The sequence below is a fragment of the Arachis stenosperma genome, chromosome 9 (assembly GCF_014773155.1).
Source record: "Arachis stenosperma cultivar V10309 chromosome 9, arast.V10309.gnm1.PFL2, whole genome shotgun sequence".
Lineage (NCBI taxonomy): Eukaryota > Viridiplantae > Streptophyta > Magnoliopsida > Fabales > Fabaceae > Arachis > Arachis stenosperma.
The window spans coordinates 5,156,982-5,181,236 of record NC_080385.1 but is presented as its reverse complement, the minus strand read 5'-3'; the positions used below and the strand labels follow the sequence as shown (position 1 = coordinate 5,181,236).

The 24,255-nt window shown below is 27.8% G+C and overlaps 2 protein-coding genes across 2 annotated transcripts; both read left to right on the top strand.

The window, feature by feature from the left end:
- Nucleotides 1-745: 745 nt before the first annotated feature.
- Nucleotides 746-5,041, top strand: LOC130947838 (IAA-amino acid hydrolase ILR1-like 4). Its single transcript, XM_057876558.1, has 4 exons — nt 746-1,206; nt 2,211-2,336; nt 3,493-3,942; nt 4,460-5,041. Exons 1-4 carry the CDS (start codon nt 862-864, stop codon nt 4,850-4,852), a joined length of 1,314 nt encoding a protein of 437 aa, XP_057732541.1. The 5' UTR covers nt 746-861; the 3' UTR covers nt 4,853-5,041.
- Nucleotides 5,042-13,898: 8,857 nt separating this feature from the next.
- Nucleotides 13,899-19,419, top strand: LOC130947836 (IAA-amino acid hydrolase ILR1-like 4). Its single transcript, XM_057876557.1, has 4 exons — nt 13,899-14,347; nt 15,185-15,310; nt 17,796-18,245; nt 18,787-19,419. Exons 1-4 carry the CDS (start codon nt 14,003-14,005, stop codon nt 19,186-19,188), a joined length of 1,323 nt encoding a protein of 440 aa, XP_057732540.1. The 5' UTR covers nt 13,899-14,002; the 3' UTR covers nt 19,189-19,419.
- Nucleotides 19,420-24,255: the final 4,836 nt, after the last annotated feature.

The following is a 24,255-nucleotide window of genomic DNA, read 5'->3' as shown; positions in this document are numbered from 1 at the left end:
GTAAAATTCTAATTTTAGCCTAAAAACCTTTAACAAAAAATGGCACTTATTGCATAAAATATTAAATAAAAAAATATTTTAATAAGATTGAATTGGGTTTTTCAATCAAAAAGGGATAATATTAAAAAAATAATTAATTTTTATTTGAAAAATACAAAAAAATAAATAAAAAATTGTCTATTTAATTTTTTTTTAAAGTAAATTGAATTTAATTTGTTTAGTCTAAAATTTAAATGGGTGATTTAAAAAGAAATAGCCTTAGAACATGAACAATATTACATAACTAATAAATATTATTAAGTTTGACCAATACTTAATCAACAATAATTTATATTTATATTTACAAAAATTTTATACATAAAAAATATATAATTTACACATATATTTATCAAAATTTTACATATATACAATTTATACATATATTTTTCAAAATTTATACATATAAATAAATAAAATTTATTTATTAAAAATAATTTAATATTATATTAATCAAATAATAATAAAAAAATACTAAAAATTACTTCCGCAATAATTTTTCTTTAGAGCATTTTGACACCATGTGTTAAACTCGTTGTAAATAGAAGACATAAAAGAAGCTAAGCATTACACAATCTTTGAATGCAATACTTAACACGTGGTCTTATCTCATCAGTCATCACTGTGCATGATAATTACAATGATGCCACTGTTGTCTTTTATTGCATCGTTGTCTTTTATAAATATCCACCAACATATATTGATTGATTATTCAATCCTTCATCCTTGCACTTCAATTCTAAACCTAACTTCTTTCCTTAATTAGTAGCTATTTGCTTTAATTTGAACGTGCATTTTCTCTTTTCACACACAAATCCGTTCCTTATGGGTTCCTTCAACTTGTTTTGTTTCTTCATCATCATCTTTCACGTCTTTGTTGCAACCCCCATATTCTCACATTCATCATCGTCAATCTCCACAAAATTTCTAGATTTGGCTAAGAGTCCTGAAGTATTTGATTGGATGGTTGGGATCAGAAGAAAGATTCATGAGTACCCAGAATTGTCCTATGAGGAATTTAAGACTAGTGAGGTTATAAGAGCAGAGTTGGACAAATTGGGAATTTCATATAAGCATCCAGTTGCTGAAACCGGTGTTATTGGATATATTGGAACTGGAAAAGCTCCTTTTGTTGCTTTAAGAGCTGACATTGATGGTCTCCCTATTCAGGTTACTTATAAAATAAATTTATTCACAAACACGTGATTACACTTGTATATTACTATTTTTGGTAGTTACGCTGGATAATTTTATTAAATATTTTGGATAATCTTATCAAACTAACTCAATTTTTTATGTATATCGATTTATTTTACATTTTTAAATTGGAATTAAGCATTCAATTTTTTTCATTTTGAGATATGGTATTTAATTACAAAATGTTGGGTCGTTTTTATACTATATATATAAGAGATGTCTTTTCTTCTCTTTTGAGTATTTTTCATGTGGTTGGGCTTAAGCTAAAATGAAAATCTGGACTATCTAATTCAATATATTATGTATATATTTAAAACTAAAATAATATCCAAAAATTCATCACGTCATTTACAAAGCTAATTCTGAAAATATAAATAATAAATAAGCTCCTAAAAATTTAAATATAAGAAAAATAATTAGATATTAAACATATAAAAAAAGATTTTAAAGATAAAATTTTGGTGTATTTTTTATAAATATTATTAAAAAATATTTTTTTAATTTTTTAAATTTAATAATTTTATATCAAGTAAATTTTTTTAAAAAAATTATTGTGAATCACCATTTTTTTTGAAAAATAAAAAGTTTAAAGATCAATTTTGTTTTATTTTTTTGTGTGTATTTTTTAAATAGTTATTCAATATCACCACAAAAATTTGAATTAAATAACCGTTTGATAAATATAAAAATTTTTCTGCCAGTTAAAAAAATATATTATTTATTAATTATTTTTCTTAAATTTTTAAATCATTTAAAATTTTATTTATTGTAAGTATTTTTAAGGATTATTTTTGTGAAGGCTATAAACTTTTGGATACTATTATTTTGGTAACTTACCCATTTAAGTATTTTTCTTGTTCAAAATTAAAATAATAATTAAAAAATATTTAATTGAATATATATAGTATTGATGTGATGAATGTGACATGTCACTTACTCATTGACTTGTTGACTGTTGTTGTATGTAACCTTATTAGGAAATGGTGGAGTGGGAGCACAAGAGTAAAGTAGATGGAAAGATGCATGCTTGTGGCCATGATGCTCACACCGCTATGGTCCTTGGTGCTGCAAAGATTCTCAAACAACATGAAGATCAGATAAAAGTATGATTTTCTTTCTTAACTAATATGTTCTTTATAAAACTTTTTGCACATAAATAAATAAGTCCTTAATGAAAATTCGTTAATACTTATTCTTTTTAAATATTTGATATATAAGTATTTAATAAAATAGAATGACAGATTAGTTTGTAAAATTTTTTAAAAACTGACAAAATTAATGGTCTTTTATTTTGTTTGGGGTATTTAGGAAAAAAGTTTGATATACAGAATGGCTAAATCATCTAAAATTTCAAAGATATATAAAAACTAATATCTTTTTTATTATATTAATTATTACATACTAAATTACTAATATGTCTGATCTTTTAAAAAAATATAGACTAACTTATTAGTTTTTTATTATTAAAAATTCTACAATTATAATTAATACTACTTTGGGAGGTTATTAATTATTACTCCATATTTCAGTATTATTTGTAAACAATATATTCACATATAGTAGAAAATTATAACAGGATCAAGTTCTTATAATTATTTTCTTTGAATTTATAATGTTTTTAATTTAATTTTTTATTATAATTAACTTGTTTGTGTCTATAAACTATTGTTTAAAAAATAAAAATAAATAAATTTATACTAAAATTATGTTTAATAAACAAGAAAAAAATGTAAAAACAAATACCAATTATATGTGTGTTAGAGACCATGTCCCAGGTTGGCCCCATAGTTTTCTCACTATTCACACATCACATGTATCATCCGTCATGCGTATACATCAAAGATCAATATTTAAATTAATTATTCATATAAAATATATATTAAAAATAAATTAACTAGTAATAATAACGGATGATTTTTATATAAATTATAATAGGTAACCAACAATTTTTTTGAACAATATGAACAATCACCAATCAAATAAAAATACACTACACCTCCAAATTATCTATCTAAATCTTAATATTAGAATATTCATCTATACACCTAGTGAAATAAACATCCGATATATTTATTGTTCACAATGTTTAGTATTTTCATTGTCTACCTGTACTTTTTCTTTTTATATAAACTTAACATTTTTGTGTGTCATCACAATCCCTAGAAATTAAACCAATTTTGTAAAACTGTATATTCTTCCAATTTTCATGGCATCATAATTCTCCACCCTCTGACAAATTCATCATGACTATATATATAGGGCACCGTTGTTCTTGTTTTTCAACCAGCAGAGGAAGGAGGGGCAGGGGCAAAGAGAGTCTTAGAGGCAGGAGTACTAGACAAAGTCTCTGCCATCTTTGGATTGCACGTGGCGCCGGTACGTGAATTACCCGTAGGACACGTGGCATCCAAGGCTGGTCCATTATTGGCAGGAACTGCAATGTTTGATGCAACTATACATGGAAAGGGAGGCCATGCAGCTATGCCTCACTTCGCCATTGATCCCGTTTTGGCAGCTTCTAGTGCTGTTGTCAACTTGCAACAACTTGTTTCTCGTGAAGCTGATCCTCTTGATCCCCAGGTCCTCACGGTTGCCAATTTCCATGCAGATGGTGCATACAACGTTATTCCTGATTCTGTCACTTTTGGAGGAACCATCCGAGCTTTATTACCTGAAAGCATCGCGCGTTTGAAGGAGCGCATTCACCAGGTACATAACTGTAAAAACACACTTACAATTGTCTTCATGTGAAATTAATAGTTGAGAATGGTTAGCTAAATAACAATTGAAAACTCAAATACAATCGACTTTATGTGAAGTTGATACCTGAGAGTTGTTAGATAATTTGATTGATTTTGACTAAATTTTCATCTAATGACTCTGAGGTATCAACTTCACGTAAAATCACCTTAATTTTCACCTTTAATTAAACATGTCAAATAATCTAACGGATCAGTAGTTTATACGAAAACAACTAACTGCATATAAGTTTTTACTGATATATAACTTGCAATTTAAGATAAAAATTTACGTGCAGTTATTTTAATATAAAATTATTAATTAAGAATTGTTAAATAATTTGACATATTTGACTAAATTATTATTTAACGACTCTGAACTTTCAACTTCAAATGAAAACAATTGCACGTCAATAATAGGGGTATGGCATAAATATGTTAAATATGTTTCAACATATTTGATTAAACTGTTTAATATCATTGCATAGGTTGTCACCGGACAAGCGGCTGTCCATAGGTGCACTGCGGAAGTCAACTTCCACGAACCGTCCTATCCGGCAACCATAAACGACGACAAGTTGCATGAGCATTTTCTTGAAGTGGCCAAGAAAGTTGTTGGAAACAATAATGTTCATGGGATGGAACCTGTAACAGTATCTGAAGACTTCTCATTCTATCAGGAGGCTTTACCGGGTTACTTCTTCATGCTTGGAATGCAGAGTCTCACCGGTGAACCACTACAATCGTTGCATTCACCACATTTCACTGTCAATGAAGATGCTTTACCCTATGGTGCTGCACTTCATGCTTCCTTAGCTACTACTTATCTTCTAAACCATGATGGAGCCAAGGTGGGAGCGAAAAATCATGATGAATTATAAATTGTAACCAATTGTAATAAGGTGGATTTTAGTAAGTCACCTCAATTATGATAATCATAGTAGTGTTTTAAAAAATATTGTTAAGATTAAAATAATGTATTTTTAGTAATACTTTTAAAAAATATTACTGAAAAAATATTACAAAATTATAAAAAAAAATTGAGATTTTTAATAAAGGATTGTTATGTTGTACTATTATTTTCCTTAATTGACAAATAAAATAATGCTTCAGATGTTGCGCTTAACTAAATTCGACAAATAATCTTAATTAGTTATTTGTCTAATAAAAAATATTATGTATACATTAAAAATTAAACACTAAATTTATTATTATATATTTGTGTATATATATATATATATATATATATATATATATATATATATTATTAATTTATTTTTAATATAAATTTTATATTTTAATATATATTTTATATAAATAATTAATTTAGTAATTGATATTTTTTATATAAATAAGAAAAATACTCAAGAGTTATCTATTATAATTTATTATGTTTAATTATTATTTTTAATTAATAATTTAATAATATATATTTAGTCTATATTATTGAATATTAATAATTAACTAATGACTAAAAATAAATTATAATAGATTATGATAAAAAAGAGCCACGTCCAATTTGAGGAGAGGTTTGAAAAAGATTTGCTTGAATGGTGGCTAATAATTTAGATTTGCGAAAGCGATCAATCATATCTTCAAGTGCAAGCAACAATACCTCCACTTCAATTAAAGTTAAAGAATCACTCTTATGAGAACAGAGGACATGAACATTGCATATTCTTTGGTAAGACCTTCATTAAAGGCCGAAACATGATCAGAGACAGTAGATGACCAATAATAACGAGTGAGTCCACAATAGCTCAAATTCTTTTCAAGTATTTTGAGATAGTGATCCCTTACTTTTTGATGGAGTTCAATTGATCGAGAGATTAAACTTTAATATTGGAGATCTTTGCAAAATACCCTGTGATTTTGGACCAACCTTGGTATAAGCAAATTGGCAATCTAGTATTAGATTTTTTTTTTAATGTGCTATCCATGGATGTGACTTGTGAGCAATCAGATCATAAGATAATAATCCTTTTGCTTCTATTCTTTAAAAGTTTTGGATTCGATTCCAGCAGCACGATTACTTTCATCATTAAATTGTTAAGGGATTTTTGTTAGGACGAAGATGATCTTGCAGTTCATTGCCATTGATAACTTGTACACTAATTGTTACCATGTTTTGTAAGTGTTTTCAATGAGTTTATTACGGAGAGGGGCAGTGAAAGCATTAGAAGAAGAATGAGAAGATGAAAGTCGAATTACTACTTCCATGATTAACTGCAACCTGAGCTCTATAATACCATGAAGGGGTTTCAAGAGAATTGAAAACAATAGAGTGAAAATGCAATAGCATGAATGAGTATTGAATTAAGTATTGGAAAATAAAAAAACAAGGCCCGCACACATTTACGAAGAATATAAAATAGAAAGGAATGTATTGAATGTATTTGTGTGTTGTTATTTATGAAATGATTACACATGTATTTATATTTTTTTTACATTTAAATTTAATACATTTTAATAAACAAATGGTTTAAATTAAAACTAAATATAGACAATTTATTCAAACTGTAGTTTCTATTCATTCTTAAATTCTAATCATCAAGTTTATTTTTAACATTCTCCCTTAAATTTGATAATTTTTCGATTCCAATCATAATCCTTAACTTTTAAAAAGCATCGTATTTCAAAGGTTTGTGAGAATGTCAGCAACTTGATCTTATCGAATGAAATGATACTTTGTTTCTATGTGCTTGCTTCTGTTATGAAACACTGGATTCTTTGCTAGGACAATCGTTGACTTATTGTCCATCATGATCTTGGTGAATTCAGCTTGCTCAAAATGAAATTCCTTTAGTAGTATCTTCATCCAAATTGCATGACATGCACAGGCAGTGGCAGCAACATATTCAGCTTCACAAGTTGAAAGAGTGACTATAGGTTGTTTCTTTAAACACCAAGAAATTGCATTATTTTATAGAAAGAAAACAAATCCAGTAGTACTCTTCCTATCGTCAATATCTCTAGCATAATCACTATCACAATAGCCCATTAATTTGAATTCATCTGAAACTGAATAAAACATACCATACTCAAGAGTGCCTCTAAGATAGCGAAGAATTCTCTTGACTGCCTTCATATGGATTTCTGCTGGATTCTCCATGTAACGACTAACTAATCCAACTGAAAATAAAATATTAGGTATGATACAAGTCAAATACCTTAAACTCCCCACGAGACTTCTGAATAATGTTTGATCAACTTTTCTTACACCTTCTTCCTCTTTAGAAAGTTTGACTCCACACTCTATAGGTGTATTGGTAGGATTGCAGTCTAGCATGTTAAGTTTCTTCAATGGCTCTCTTGCATAAGCCTCTTGTGAGATGAAAATTCCATCCTCCATTTGTTTCACTTCAATTCCCAGATAATAAGACATTAGTCTTATATCACCCATCTCAAATTCTTGAGCCATTACTTTCTTAAATTCTTCAAACATTATTTGGTTGTTTTCTGTGAATATAAGATCATCCACATAGACACAAACAAATAACAAATTTCCTCTTTCCTCTTTCATATAGAGTGCATATTCATGAATGTACCTAATGAAATCATTATCTTGAAAATACGTATCAAGACGATCATTCCAAATTCTTGGAGCTTGCTTCAGTCCATATGAGGCCTTTTTAAGCCTTAACACTTTATTTTCATAACCCTCAACAACAAAATCTAAAGGTTGTTCAATATAAACTTCTTCCAGAAGATTACCGTTCAGGAAAGTAGACTTCACATCCATTTGGTGGATTTTCAGTTGTTCTGTGCTGCAAGTGACAACAATAGCCGTATCGTCTCCAAGTGAGCAACCGGAGCAAACATCTCATCATAATCTATTCCTTGCTTCTGCTTATACCCTTTTGCAATGAGTCTTGTCTTATATCTTTCTACATCACTTTTAGAGTTCTTTTTAACTCTGTAAACCCATTTGACTCCAATAACCTGATAACCACTTGGAAGTGATGCAAGTTTCTAAGTGTTATTCTTCTCAATTGTTTGAATTTCTTCCTCCATAGCTTGTATCCATTTCTCTCTTTGACAACTTCTTTAAAATTTAAAGGCTCATCATTGGAGAGTAAACACAATAAATTTTCATCCTTTAGCATTTTTGTTTGTTTAAAGAGATCAGGGAGACTTCGATATCTGTGAGGACCTTTGTTTGAACTAGAGGATGGAGATGACGAAGATGATGCTAATGGGGTTAATGCTGGTGTTGAAGGATCGATTTCGCCTTGCACTTCTTGCATCGAGGCTTCTTTTTCCTCAAAGTAAAGCAGAAAATCATAAGTGACTTCATTTTGTGTACTCCAGTCCCACTTTGCATTTTCTTCAAATCCAACATCACTGCTTATTATTACTTTATTATTGATGGAATTGAAAAATTTGTAGCCTTTAGTATTCTCCTCATAACTAATAAATACAAGCTTTTGGCTCCTATCATCAAGTTTCGATTTTTCTTGCTCAGAAATTTGGACATATGCAATAGATCCAAAAACTCTTAAATGTGATACATTAGGCTTCAAACCACTCCATGCTTCTTGAGGTGTTATATCTCTCAAACTCTTGGTAGGTGAGCGGTTTGAGAGATAAACTGCACATGCAACTGCTTCTCCCTATACTCTTTTGGTAATGACTTACTTTTTAACATCGTTCTTGCCATATTTAGAATTGTCATCATATTCTTTCTTTCAACAACCCCATTTTGTTGACGCAATCTAGGAATAGTTAGGAAACGTCAAATACCATGATTTTCACAAAACATCTTGAATTTATTTGAAGTAAATTCTCCACCTCTGTCAGTTCTAAGAGCTTTTATCTCATAACCACCTTCTTTTTCAACGAGGGCTTTAAACTTCTTGAATGCTTCAAATGCTTCACTCTTTTACTTCAAGAAATAAACCCATATTTTTCCTGAATAATCATCAATAAAAAATAGGCACTCTTACCAAGTGACAAAGGCTTGATAGGTCTACAAACATCTGCATGGATAAGCTGAAGTGGCTTGGTAGCTCTTGATTTGGTTTGTTTTGTAAAACTCTTTCTTGAATGTTTTTCAAGTAAGCAAGCTTCACATAACTGATGAGGATGATCAATTGTTGGAATTCCTTTTACTATCTTCTTTGTTCCCAATTCTTTGAGCCCACCAAAATTTAAATGTCCATATCTTATATGCCAAATCCATGGTGGATCTTCAATACATGAGTTTAAACATATAGCTTCACCGCTTCTCATGTTTAACAAAAACATACGATTTCTTGTCATAGAAACCTTAACAATAAGATTTTCATGATAGTGATCTTCCATGACTATCTTGCAACCATTCTCCATAAGTTGCCCAATACTCAAAATATTATTCTTCATTTTGGAATGTAATATAAATTGAAAAGAATCTTATGACTTTCATTCTTCAGTTCAAATAGAATCATTCCTTTGTCATTGATCTCTACTTTTGATTCATCACCAAAATGCACGTGTCCTTTTACGTTGGTATCGAGTACTACAAATTTACTCCTATCACCTGTCATATGGTTGCTAGTTCCATTGTCAAGATACCACGTACTATCTTCAAAATTTTGATCTTCCTTGAGTGCAAGGAATAATGTTGGTTCTTCAACATCTTCACTGTGTACAACAAGTTTATTTTCTTCTTCTTTGGATGTGTGACACTCTCAAGAATAATGTCCATTCTTTCCACATGAATAGCATTCAACATGTCTTTTGTCAACTGTTCTTTCTCTTCCACGATCTCGAGAAAAATTTTGATTTCTTTTCTCTTGAGAATAATTTTTCTCGTCTCTTCCTCTTCCGTAACTACGTCCTCGTCCTCATCCACGGCCTCGACTTCGTCCTTGTCTTCCATTTTAGTTGGTTTCTCCTCTAGCATTCTACGAAAGTTTTGCCTGCAAGACATGCTCCATATGTTCTTGCTTGCCTTTATCCATTCTTTCTTCATGGGCCCGTAAAGAACCATTCATCTGATCAATGGACATCGTATTCAAATTTTTGGACTCCTCAATGGCTACCACCACATGGTAAAATTTTGAGTTGAGAGAACGAAGAATTTTCTCAACAACACAAATATTTTCTAATTTTTCTCCAAACCTTTTCATTTGGTGCACTACCGTAAAAGCTTTGGTGAAATAATCCGAAATGGATTCAGTCTCCTTCATCATTAGAGACTCAAACTCAGCCCTTAGAGTTTGAAGACGAACCTTCTTCAACTTTTCAACTCCTATGACGAAATTTTGAAGAGTATCCCAAGCTTTCTTTGTGTTGGTTATATCACCAAGCTTCTCAAACATATCATCATCCAAGCTTCTGTTAGTTTCTCCACATTTTCTGGTTCTACATAGCCTTTTTCAACTATCTCTCATACTCCTTGAGCACCGAGAATTGTTTTTATTCGGGCTGCCCAATTGTCATAGTTGAGCTTAGATAATTGTGGGTATTGAAAAGATAAAGTAGTTCCTTTTGACGAAGATATTTTATAAGTGGCTCTGATACCACTTTGTTGAAAAATAAAAGAACAAGGTGCACACACACTCACGAAGAATATAAAATGGAGAGAAATGTATTGAATGTATTTGTGTATTATTATTTATGAAATGATTACATATATATTTATACTTTTCTTTGACATCTAAATTTAATACATCTAAATTTAATACATCTTAATAAATAAAATGGTTTAAATTAAAACTAAATATAAATAACTTTTTCAAACTGTGATTTCTATTCATTCTTAAATTCTAACTATCAAATTTATTTTTAATATTAAGTTGGTTCCTTGAGAGTTGTTAAGTTACTTCAACTATATCTAACTTCTTTTTGTGATTCTAATTTTAAACTAGATCAGTATTATAGATAATGGATCCTCTTATTTTTTTTAATTGTTTAATAAAATGTGATCTTTTATTTTATATTCTTTAAGTGAAACTAAAAAAATATGTTAAAAAATATATTAAATAGTAAAAAATAACACTTTATAAAATAATTAAAAAAAATTCACTTTCTATTGTTATATTTCTTATTAGCTATATATTATCGTTTCACATCTAATTCTAACTAGTGTCTCGATTTATGAAATTGCTTGTTATTTTTAAATATTCTCTTACCATAATCAAATTCTGTTCTCTTCAACTTTGGAGGGATTCATAGAGTATACGTGGATGTTTTACAATAAAGTCTAAAAAATTAATATTTTTATTAAAATTTGACCATCATTTAATCTATAAAAAGAAAATGAATAATTTTATACCATTAAAAATATTAATAATAATTAAATAATAATTATAAATCATAAAATTTGCTAGTCCTAGCACTTCTGTATAGTTTATTATAAGTTTCATCTACGTTGTTTACAGTTTTAAACATAAAAAATATAAGAGTAAACTACCATTTGTACCCACAAAAGTTGAAAACGCTGACATATCTACCCATAGAAAAAGAAAATTACCATTTGTACCCATGAAAAATAATTTTTACAAGCAAAATTATCCAAACCCTAAAAAATTATCTAAAAACCCCAAAATACCCTTATCTTCACCACCACACCACCTCCTTCAACCAATCCCCTTTCTAACCCTAACCCTCTTCACCCAGCCACCACCCCTCTTTCCCTTTCTAACACACTCTCACCATTACTTTTCACTCAGTCCCCACCGCTGCTCCAATGGCTCCTTGCCACACCCTCCTCTCTTTCATCCTCACAGTCACAGCAACACTTTCTGCCGCTTCCCCGGAGAAGAAGAGCACCTTCATGGTGCAAGTACACCATGAAGCCAAGCCCTCCATCTTCCCAACCCATAAGCACTGGTACGCTTCCCTCTAAACACTCCATCATCCTCATCTACTCATTACCTTATCACCACTACCACCACCATTAACCCCAAATTGCCTTTGTTTCCGTTCTTGCAACCTCTAGTGTCAGTGTCAGTGACCACCCCTCCTTCTCTCCTTCCCTGTCTCGCTCTTGCCGACCAGAGGACCTTCGCACCCACCCCGCCCCTGCTTCGCTGCCGTTAGCAACCCTAGAGCCGCAATGCCCCCTTCTCCTCTTTTCACCGTCGACCACCCTCACCTACTGGGGCTACCTTCTCCTCATCACCGAACCAGTGCCCTTGACGGACCACCGCACTAGTCGCCACCACCGCGGTCCCTTTGTGAACCAAATTCGTGGTGAGCTCTCTCTCTCTCTCTTTCTATCTCTTTCACCATTTTTCTTTTCTCCCAGAAAAATTGAATCCAAATACATGAGGCTTCTGTGTTTGATTGTTTAGATTTGATCCTCTCTCCTCACTCTCTTCTCACCTTAGATCTGTGTTCTTTTTCGTCCTATTTTTATTAGCTTTCTCCATGACACCCTTTTCAATGTTTTGTTCCCTCAAACAGCTTCAGATTTTGCTGAAACCAAGATCTAATTTTGACTCTCACCCATCGTCATCCATTTCAAATTCTTCTCTGGATTGATTTTGATTCCTCCAAAGTTGAAGGTTATGGTGATGAAGGAGTGGCAATGAGGTGGTTTGTGGCAGAGAAATGGAGGTTAGATCGGAGAGTGTTCATGTGATGCAAAGAGAGAGATGGGGGATGATGGTAGCAGTGGTAATGATAAGGGTATTTTGGGGTTTTTAGATAATTTTTTGGGGTTTGGATAATTTTACTTGTAAAAATCATTTTTCATGGGTACAAATGGTAATTTTCTTTTTCTATGGGTAGATATGTCAGCGTTTTCAACTTTCGTGGGTACAAATGGTAGTTTACTCAAAATATAATTGTAACATCTTGACGAAAAAGATTAGGTTCCATTCCTTCTCCAATATAAGAATTTTCTATTTTATTGTCAGGTTCAGTGTAATATTTTTTTTTTACAAAATATAACTTGAAAGGGATTATAAGATATCATCATGATTCATATCAAAATTAAAAAGTTTTTTTATATCTATAGAATAACATTAAAAAAAATTAAAAGTATTAAAATATCCAACATTATAAATTTATAATTCATAATTTTTGTTGGCATTGTTTCAACCACAATAAATTAAAATATGATGAGAAACTCTTTAAATTTCTATCTATCTTATTAGCTTATATTCTCATCGATTTGTAGAGAGAGCAAACAAGATATAAGTCATATAACACTAAAGAAAAAAAAATACAGGAACATAATAATCTTATTCATTTATATATAGATCTCCCATCAGGAAAAAATGGGAGTATTAAATCTCTAACAAAACACAACATTTACGGGGGAGCAAATAGAGTTAATAGAGTTAATAGGTTAATTATATTTATTAGTGTTATAAGTACGAAAAATGTATAAAATTAGTCTTATAATAAAAAAAGTAAAAAAGCGTAAGAAATTTATAAGATAAGAGATTTATTAATTTGACATTTTAAAATTTTGATGAATTATCAAGGCTTTTTCTTCTTATTGAAATAAACTGGGATTGGTGACGCAAACGCATGTTAAACTCATTGTAAATAGAAGACATAAAAGAAGCATTACGAAATAGGAAAGTATGAGGAGCCAATGAAATATTTATACAATGTGTATAATAGAAGTTTATGGAATATTAGAGATATAATTATTAGTGTTACATTTTTCCATCAGTTGAAGCTTTTGGAATGAGTGGTATCATGACATGATATTAAAGCGCTAGATCCGAGAAGTCAAGAATTCGATTTTTGGTGAATCCAAAAATTAAATTAATTTTTCGAGAAGATGTTTAATAGTCCATTGTCTCCTAGCGGGATCCTTACGAAATCTTTGAATGCAATACTTAACACGTGGTCTTATCTCTCATCAATCGCACTGTACATGATAATTACAATAATGCCACTTTTGTCTTTTATTGCATCGTTATGTCCTGCATGCACCATTATAAATATGGACCACATACATTGAATGATTATTCAATCCTTCAACCTTGCACTTCAATTCTAAACCTAATTTCTTTCATCAGTAGCTATCTCTGCTTTAAGTAATTTGAACTTGCATTTTCTCTTTTCACACACAAATCCGTTTCCTTATGGGTTCCTTCAACTTGTTTTGTTTCTTCATCATCATCTTTCACGTCTTTGTTGCAACACCCATATTCTCACATTCATCATCGTCAATCTCCACAAAATTTTTAGATTTGGCTAAGAGTCCTGAGGTATTTGATTGGATGGTTAGGATTAGAAGAAAGATTCATGAGTACCCGGAATTGCTATATGAGGAATTTAAGACGAGTGAGGTCATAAGAGAAGAGTTGGACAAAATGGGAATTTCATATAAGCATCCAGTTGCTGAAACCGGTGTTATTGGATACATTGGAACTGGAAAACCTCCTTTTGTTGCTTTAAGAGCTGATATTGATGGGCTTCCTATTCAGGTTACTTATGTATAATAATTTTATTCACAAATAATAATTGGTGAAAATTTACGTGTAGTTATTTTTATGTAAGGTTGTTAGTTGATAATTATTAGATAATAATTTTATTAAATACGTCATATTATCTAATGATTCTCAACTAATAACTTTACATACAAATACATGTAAATTTTTGTTATAATAATTTACATACCATCTTACATTATTATTTCCGATAGTTATATTGAATAATTTTGTTGGATGTAGACAGTCCTGTCAAACTAATTAACCTAATCTTTAATTATATATCGAGTTAGTTTACATGTTTCATGTATAAAATTGTCAATATTTATTTAATTTTTCTTAATCATGTTAGATATATATTAAAATTAATTATCAATATAAAATTTATATTAAAATATAAAATATATATAAAAAATTAAATTATATATATTTATATACAAACATATAATAATTGATTTTTATTATATACATAATATTTTTATAATTATTTTTTATAGTTAGAGATAATAATTTACTCACAAAATTAAATATTGGGTTTTTATTATTATTATTATTATTATTATATATATATATATATATATTATCGGCTAAGATTGAAAGGAGATGCTTTTCTTCTCCTCTGAGTATTTTTCATGTGGTTGGATAGAAGCTAAGATGAAAATCTGGAAAATTCAATCAAATATTATATGTATATATTTATGTACTTTTCTTGTTCATAAATTAAAATAATAATTAAAAAATATTTATTAATTGAATACATATTATTGCTCAGATGAAAGTTAGTACATGTCACTGACTTGTTGCTATTAATGCTATCTATATATGGAAAATTAGGAAATGGTGGAGTGGGAGCACAAGAGTAAAGTAGATGGAAAGATGCATGCTTGTGGTCATGATGCTCACACTGCTATGGTCCTTGGTGCTGCAAAGATTCTCAAACAGCATGAAGATCAGATTAAAGTACGATTTGTTTCTTAATTACCATTTTTAATTAGATGATTTATATAATATAATAACTAATTAACAAGTTATTAGACAAGACATAAGCAACTTAGTTTCCCATTATGACAGTGACATAAGTTTAAATAAAAAATTATTATTATTAAGCTAAGAGCAAGGTAGTAAATTCGTAGTTTTTACTTCGACTCAATAGGCTAATCTAAAATCGTAATTCGTAAAATCGTAAGACGAAACGTAAATATAATTCGTAAATTATACAAATATATATAAAAAATTATACCATAAAATTAATTTGAGGTTATTTCAATATAGTATATATATGAACATATCATATTATGGTTATCAGCATATGAATATGGCCAATTTGCAGATAAATAAATAAGTCCCTAATGAAAAATTCACTAATATTTATTTAACCTTTTAAATATTTGTAATATAAGTATTTAATAAAATAAAATGAAAGATTAGTTTGTAATATTTTTTTAAAAATGACAAAATTAATGGTCTTTGATTTTGTTTGGGGGATTTAAAAAAAGTTTGATAGAAAGGCTAGCTGGCTAAGTTATCTAACATTTCAAAGATACACACACAAAATAATACCTTTTTTATTATATTAATTTTTAGTTTTTACACACTAATATACCTGATTTTTTTTAAAAAAATTATAGACTAATATATTAGTTTTTCTTTATTGAAAAGTAATTAATCCGATACAAAAATTCTACAAATATAATACTATTTTGAGAGCTTGTTAGTCATTATTACTCTATATTTCGGTATTATTTAATTTGTGAACAATATTCACACATATAAAAAAAGATAGAATGTTTTTAGCTTTAACTTTTTATTATAATTAACTTATTAGTACTTAGGAAATTATTATTTGAAAAATAAAAATAAATAAATTTATATTAAAATTACGTTCAATAAATAAAAATAAAATCTAAAAACAAATATCAATTATATGTGTATGTGAGAGAGAGAGGCTATGTCCCACGTTTTGGTCCCAGAGTTTTGTCACTATTTACAAGCTCAATAGTCAATACTCACTACTTGTAATTATATTCGTACGAAATTATTAGTTAAAAATAATTAGATAATTTAATAATTTAAATCATATAATAATTTTTAACTATTTAGTGTGGATGAGTTTTTATCCTATATACATAACATGTATCATAAAATATTATTAAGTATTATATTAAAAAATTTAACTACTATATAAAAAATTTATTTATATTAAATATATATTAAAATAAGTTAAATAACCTATATATTTATATATAAATTAACAAATTTGATAACTATTTTTTTATGGGAGCCACTCACATAAAGACGTTTAAAACGTTTTTTTAAAGATGCTTTTTAATAATTAAAATTTAACCTATATAATCGATCAAACTGTGTTATTTTTGTCAAAATTAGACCAAACAAACCAATTTGACAGAAAAATCGATAAATCAAATCTTGAACTGATCTAAATTAATATTCTTTTTTTATAGAAAATGACTATAATATTCTTATTATAAAAAATGACTAAAATATTTTTATTATATATATTAATTTTGAAAATATTAAATTTTAATTCTATGATGGCATAGAGAGAAGAGAAAGGTTAGAATTTAGAGTTTTAAAATATATAGTAGAAATATTTTAAGTCATTTTATATAATAGGGGTATTATAGTCATTTTTATAAAAATATTAATTTAAATCGGTTCCAGATTTGGTTTATCGATTTTTCGGTTAAACCCATTTATTTAATCTAATTTTGACAAAAATAACACAATTTGATCGATGAGGATGCTCCCATAAAGACGCGTAAAACGTCTTTTTGTAAATACGCTTACATGTTGCATTATTATTAGACGTATTAATGAACTGGTTATTTTTTTAATTTCTTAACAAATTAGAATAAAACTGATTTTTTTATAACAATGACAATAAGTCTATTTTTTTAAGAAATTTAATTATATTTTTAAATTTTTAGGGATTTAAATATTCGCAAAACAAAAAGTTAGGATATATTTGTTTTTTTATAGATAAATTTAAAGATATTCGGTTTAAATTATGTAATTCGATCGAATCAAATCGGTTCTAATAATTATAATGCAGATAATTGGATTTATTATTGTTGCTATATAATAAACCTATTTTGTTTTAATTTATTAAAAAATAAATTATAAACCGATTTAATAAAAATATTTAATAATAATATGACACATGTAAATATCTTTAAAAAAAGATATTTTTAATCTCTTTATTAAAATAGACTACTTAATAGATTATACAGATTGAATATTAGTTATTAAAAAAATATTTAAAAAAAATATTTTAAACGTCTTTGCGAGTAATTCCCTTCTTTTATTTATAACATTCGCTAGAAATTAAACCGATTTTGTGTGAAACTTTACCCGTATATTCTTCCAATTTTCATGGCATCGTTATTCTCCATCTTCTGACAAATTCATGAGTATATATATATAGGGCACCGTTGTTCTTGTTTTTCAACCAGCAGAGGAAGGAGGAGCAGGGGCAAAGAGAATCATAGAGGCAGGAGTACTAGACAAAGTTTCAGCCATCTTTGGATTGCACGTGGCGCCAGTACGTGAATTACCCGTAGGACACGTTGCATCTAAGGCTGGTCCATTATTGGCAGGAAGTGGAATGTTTGATGCAACTATACATGGAAAGGGAGGCCATGCAGCTATGCCTCACTCCGCCATTGATCCCGTTTTGGCAGCTTCTAGTGCTGTTGTCAACTTGCAACAACTTGTTTCTCGTGAAGCCGATCCTCTTGATCCCCAGGTAGTTACGGTTACTAATTTCCATGGAGATGGTGCATTCAACGTTATTCCAGATTCTGTTACTATTGGAGGAACCTTCCGAGCTTTTTCCCCCCAAAGCATCACGCGTTTGAAGGAGCGCATTCACCAGGTGCATACGATTTTGTTAGAGAAACAAAAAATAATCAGTTCAAATAATTTAAATTTATTTTATTATAAAATATATTAAATAAAATGAAAAATAATATTTTTTTGTCATTAAACATTTTTAAGTACATAATACTATATTCATATGAAAACTTGAGCTAAGCTAAATATTATGGGTGACAAAATTCTCTTTACATGAAAAATTACTTATTTTGTTAAACAAAAATTTAATAGAAAAAAATATTCTATATTTGAATAAATTAAAAAACAAATATTAAAAATATTTTTATTTTTAATTTTAAAATAATATATTATTTTTTAATAAAAATATATTTTTAAAAGATGCAGGTATTTATATTCACATAAACTACTGATTTAATATATTTGACTAAAGATGTAGTCAACTTTATGTGAAGTTGATAACCGATAACCGTCATATAAAATTTACTCAAATTATTTAACCGAATCTCAACTATCAACCTCACATGAAGTTGACTGCATTTAAGTTTTCTCCATTAACTAAATTGTTTAATATGATTTGATAGGTTATCACCGGACAAGCGGCAGTCCATAGGTGCACAGCGGAGGTCGACTTCCATGAAGATAAGAAACCGTTCTATCCGGCAACCATAAACGACGACAAGTTACATGAGCATTTTCTTGAAGTGGCCAAGAATGTTGTTGGAAGCGAGAATGTTCATGAGATGCAACCTGTGACAGTATCGGAAGACTTCTCATTCTATCAAGAGGCTTTACCTGGTTACTTCTTCATGCTTGGAATGAAAAGTCACTCTGGTGAACCACTTGCAACGTTGCACTCACCACATTTCACAGTGAATGAAGATGCTTTACCCTATGGTGCTGCACTTCATGCTTCCTTAGCTACTACTTATCTTCTAAACCATGATGGAGCCAAGGTGGGAGCAAAAAATCATGATGAATTATAGATTGTTAGCAATTTTAATAAAGCCAATTAATATGTTATTTATTGGCTTATTATTAGTTCTATATTTAATAAAGAATTTATATGTCCTACTATTTTATTGCCTTAATTACTTAAAAAATTATTGGAGTAAAGTGTCGTTTTTGTTTCCAATATTTAGGGTAAATTCTATTTGTGTCCCTAATGTTTAAATCGTCATATTTGTATCCTTAACGTTTGTAAAAGTGATTCAATATTATCTGGTGTCAATTACACATCATGAACACTTTAGTTTGAGTTTTAAAAATCTGTTCTTGAAGTTAAAATTCAAATGTCTGAAATAGAATTGATGATCTACTCCGAAAATAGCTCATCAAAAGTTGAAACTAATTCCTACAATATTTACATAATTCACTTTTCTAGGGACATAATTGAATCTAAACACAAATAGTGGATATAATATTAAAATCGAACACATCCAAGTGAGACCTAATTGAGAATGAATACATCCAAGTGAGAATAATTGAAAAATATAATCTGATTTGTTAGTATAATTGATAGTAGAATAACATTGAATCACTTTTATAAACGTTAGGGATACAAATAAGACGATTTAAACGTTAGGGGCATAAATAGGACTTACCCCAAACATTGGGGATAAAAACGATACTTTACTCAAAATTATTGTTAGATAATTTTTATGTGAAGTGAATAGTTAAAAATCGTTAAATAATTTAATAAATTTGACTAAATTGTTATATAATAATTCTCAACTATTAATTTTATGCGGAACACTCACATAAAGACGCTTAAAACGTCTTTTTTTTAAGATGTTTTTTTAATAATTAAAATTTAACCTATATAATCGATCAAATTGTGTTATTTTTGTCAAAATTAGACCAAACAAACTTATTTGATCGAAAAATCGATAAATCAAATCTTAAATCGATCTATTTTAATTTTTGTATAGAAAATGGCTATAATACCCTTATTATGAAAAATGACTTAAAATATTTCTATTATATATTTTAAAAACTCTAAATCTTAATCTTTCTCTTCTCCCTATGCCATCATTGAATTATAATTTAGAATTTTCAAAATTAATATATATAATAAAAATATTTTAATCATTTTTTATAATAAAAGTATTATAGCTATTTTCTATAAAAAGGAATATTAATTTAGATCGAATCAAAATTTGATTTATCGATTTTTCAGTTAGTTTGTTTGGTCTAATTTTGATAAAAATAATACAGTTTGATCGATTATATAGGTTAAATTTTAATTATTAAAAAATATCTTTAAAAAAAGACGTTTTAAACGTCTTTATGTGAGTGGCTCCCTTCTATATGAATATAACTGCACATAAATTTCTACTAAAAATTAATTAGAATGTTACGGTTATTTAATTTATGAGGAGTCTACACATACAAGTCTTTTTGACTTACAAGTCTTTTTGACTTACAAGTCTTACAAGTTGCTACACATAAGGGCCTTTTAATGCGTTATTCAACCGTTTTCTGTTTTAAAAGCGCTACACTCAGAACGGTTCTTCTTCTTCTTCCTCTTCCTCTTCCTCTTCCTCCTCTTCTTCTTTTTCTTCTTCGTTTTTTTTTCGATTTTCCTGTTTTCAAAGCGCTATACTCAGAACGGTTCTTCTTCTTCTTCCTCTTCCTCTTCCTCCTCTTCTTCTTCTTCTTCTTCGTTTTTTTTTTATTTTCATGGTTTCTGAAATTAACCTTTGAAATCGTTTTGAAGAAAAAGAAGCAGCAGAAGATGAGGAGAAAGAGAAAGAGTTCTGAATTATGCAACGAATTTTGGGTGTATTTCTTAAATCTTTTGGGTGTATTTTCGTAATCTTTTGGGTGTATTTCTATAATCCTTTTGAAGATAATGGAACTTCAGAAATACACCCAAACGATTACAGAAATACACCCAAATGATTACAGAAATACACCTAAACGGTTATAGGAATTCACCCAAACGATTATAGGAATACACCCAAAAGGATTACAGAAATATACCCAAAAGATTACAAAACTACACCCAAAGAATTTAAGAAATACACCCAAAATTCGTTGAAGTACATCTTATGCATAATTCAGAATTCTATCTCTTTCTCCTCCTCATCTTCTGCTGCTTCTTCTTCTTCAAAAACGATTTCATCATAAAAAATCGAAAAAAAATGAGAAAATAGAGAGAAAAGAACGTAAATGAAGAAGAAGAAGAAGAGGAAGAAGAAGAGGAAGAAGAACGTGCAGAAACGAAAGAAAAGAAGAAGAAGAAGAAGAAGACGAAGAGGAAGAAGAATGGTTCGAAGTGCGTTTTGAGTTAGTTTTAATTGAACTTGTAAGGTTTACAAGTTTTAATCGCTTGTATGCGAAAAATAACTCTTAATTTATTGGTTTATTATTAGCTTTATGTTTAATAAAGAATCTACATATGTGTTCAACTATTTTATTTAATTTGCTTAATTACTTAGAAAATGATTATGCGATATTTTATAAAAGTTAATTAGAATGTTACGATTATTAAGTGTAACCGTTTGTGACTAATCGTTTTAAACTTGAAATTGTATTTTAAGAGGATGTGTTATTTCATTAATTCGAATATTATACGACACAATGATTTAAACAAAACAAATACAATGGTTCAAACATGGTATTTTGGGACATGATGCTTTATGTTTATTAATCATATGCGTGCATTGGTTGGTTTTATAAACAGTGGCAGATCTTGAAAAAAAAATTAGGAGAGCCAAATATATATTCAAGTATATAAATGATGTAAAAGTATTTATATTCAAATTAAATGTTAATTTTTTTATTTTTCAATTATTATAAATTCTAACTATAGGACTGTAATAAATTCTAAAAAAATTAAAAAATTATAATTACCATAATAGCTTTTAGAATTATATTTTTGTTTGTCCAAATTATTTTTTTTAAATATTTAAGATCAATAAGAAAAATATAAAATGATAAACTTAAAATCGAACAAGATTTTTTTTATTTGATTTTATAATATCACTTATATATTCTATTGTGCAATATATTTTGACAATAACATAGATAATTAAAAAATTGGACTTATTTAAATAATATATATATATTTTATCTGATAAATCATGTGAAATTAATTTATCTATTTTATAGTTTATTTATTATTTTATAGTTGCATTTTATTTAGTAAAATCATTATAATTTAAAATAATTAGCTTATCCTTCTAATTATAAACTTAAAAAATATTACTTATAATTATAATATGAAATTAAGATATAAATAAATAAAAATAAAAAAATAAAAATTTGATTTCATTCGAACAAAGAGAAAAAAAAATATATCTCCAATGGACAATAAAAGAAGAAAATATGGTTGAAGTGAGAATTGAACCAATGGTGACAATAGCATTGTGAAGGACTTATAAGAATAATGAACATTAATCCAACAACTTTATATATTTAAAACAAGCGAAAACTATTTTTTATAAAATTTTTGTGGAGGCCATAGCCCCATATATTGCCCTACCTAAACTCCGGCCCTATCTGTAAATATATGCCTAAATATAAGGGGTTTTATTGGGTTATTTTTTTTTATACAAAAATATTATTAAAAATAAGATTATTTAGTGTAATTATATGCGAGTAAATTTTGTAAATAAAGAGTTAACACATAGGATACGTGTTGGACACGTGTCATCATCTTAACAATACACAGGATGTTTATTGGTAGACAATGTTAACATTTTGACCAATATGCATTATGTATATTGAACACTTATTTTATACGGCTTTTTTATTGAAATAAATAAACAAAAAACATTCTTTCTCTAAATACGCACCTCTGAAAATTATTATTTAAATACGCACCATCATTTTTTAGTCACCACCCACGAAATAGATTTAGCCTCCATTTCATATATGCCACCCACGAAATAGAGCCAAAACTGACATGAGCCAAGTGTCCTTTTTCTCCCACCATGCAATTATTTTTCCACTCCTATTCCATTTAGTTTCACTATTTTACCCTTTGTACATAAATATTTTTATCACCAGACCTCATAATAAAATACTTTAAAAAAATTAAAAATTAAAATTTTTTTTAAGATACCTACCTTTTAATAATTTTTTAATTATTAAATTATGATTTTACCAAAATTTTTGTTAATAATTATTTTTATATTTTACTATTAATTTTCGATATCAATATATATTATTTTAACATTAAATAAAAGTTTTTTTATCATTATTAATATGTACAACAATTAATATATATTGATATTGAAAAATAATCTTATTAAAATTTTTTATTTAATGTTAAAATAATATATATAGATATCAAAAAATTAATAGTAAAATATAAAAAAAATTTAAAGGGTATTTTAGTAAAATTATAATTTAATAATTAAAACATTATAGAAGGGTATTTTAGAAAAAAATAATATAATTATTATTTTTTTAAAATATAATTTAATCAATAAAAGAATAATTTATTAAGAAGTATTTTAGTAAGCAAAATTTAATAAAGAAAAATAAAACTTTTGTTAATGAATATTTTTTTTAAAAATAATATGTTTCTTCAACTAGGTATCCTTTAAAAATGATACAATATTCAGCCTTTTATTACAATAATTAAAAAAAATTAAAATAAACACATCTAAAAATTATGAATAGATTTACTATATTTTTAAAATTAATACACATTCAAAATACAAACTAAATAAAACTAAAATTTAAAATTTAAATTTTAAATTTCTATTTCAGATTTAAAACTGAAATTTTAAATTTACCGTGTAATTTCTGTATTTTGAAAGTGTTTCAAAAATATTTTTTGTATAATTTCATAATTTTAGATGTGTTACAATTATTTTTTAATGTTTAAATTTAAATTTTAGATTTATGATTTTGTATGTGTTTCAAAAATAATTTCTATATAACTTCATAATTTTAGATGTTTTACAATTGTTTTTTAATATTTAAATTTAAATTTTAGATTTATGATTTTGGATGTGTTTTAAAAACATTTTTTATATAATTTAATAATTTTAGATGTATTACAATTAAAAAAAATTACAATTGAAAATATTTTAGTT

Excerpts from the sequence above, each read along its gene's own strand:
- LOC130947838 (XM_057876558.1), top strand. The coding sequence starts at position 862 with ATGGGTTCCTTCAACTTGTTTTGTTTCTTCATCATCATCTTTCACGTC. Across the intron at positions 1,207-2,210 it reads TTGATGGTCTCCCTATTCAG|GAAATGGTGGAGTGGGAGCA; the intron begins GTTACTTATAAA and ends TAACCTTATTAG. Across the intron at positions 3,943-4,459 it reads TGAAGGAGCGCATTCACCAG|GTTGTCACCGGACAAGCGGC; the intron begins GTACATAACTGT and ends ATCATTGCATAG.
- LOC130947836 (XM_057876557.1), top strand. The coding sequence starts at position 14,003 with ATGGGTTCCTTCAACTTGTTTTGTTTCTTCATCATCATCTTTCACGTC. Across the intron at positions 15,311-17,795 it reads AGCATGAAGATCAGATTAAA|GGCACCGTTGTTCTTGTTTT; the intron begins GTACGATTTGTT and ends ATATATATATAG. Across the intron at positions 18,246-18,786 it reads TGAAGGAGCGCATTCACCAG|GTTATCACCGGACAAGCGGC; the intron begins GTGCATACGATT and ends ATGATTTGATAG.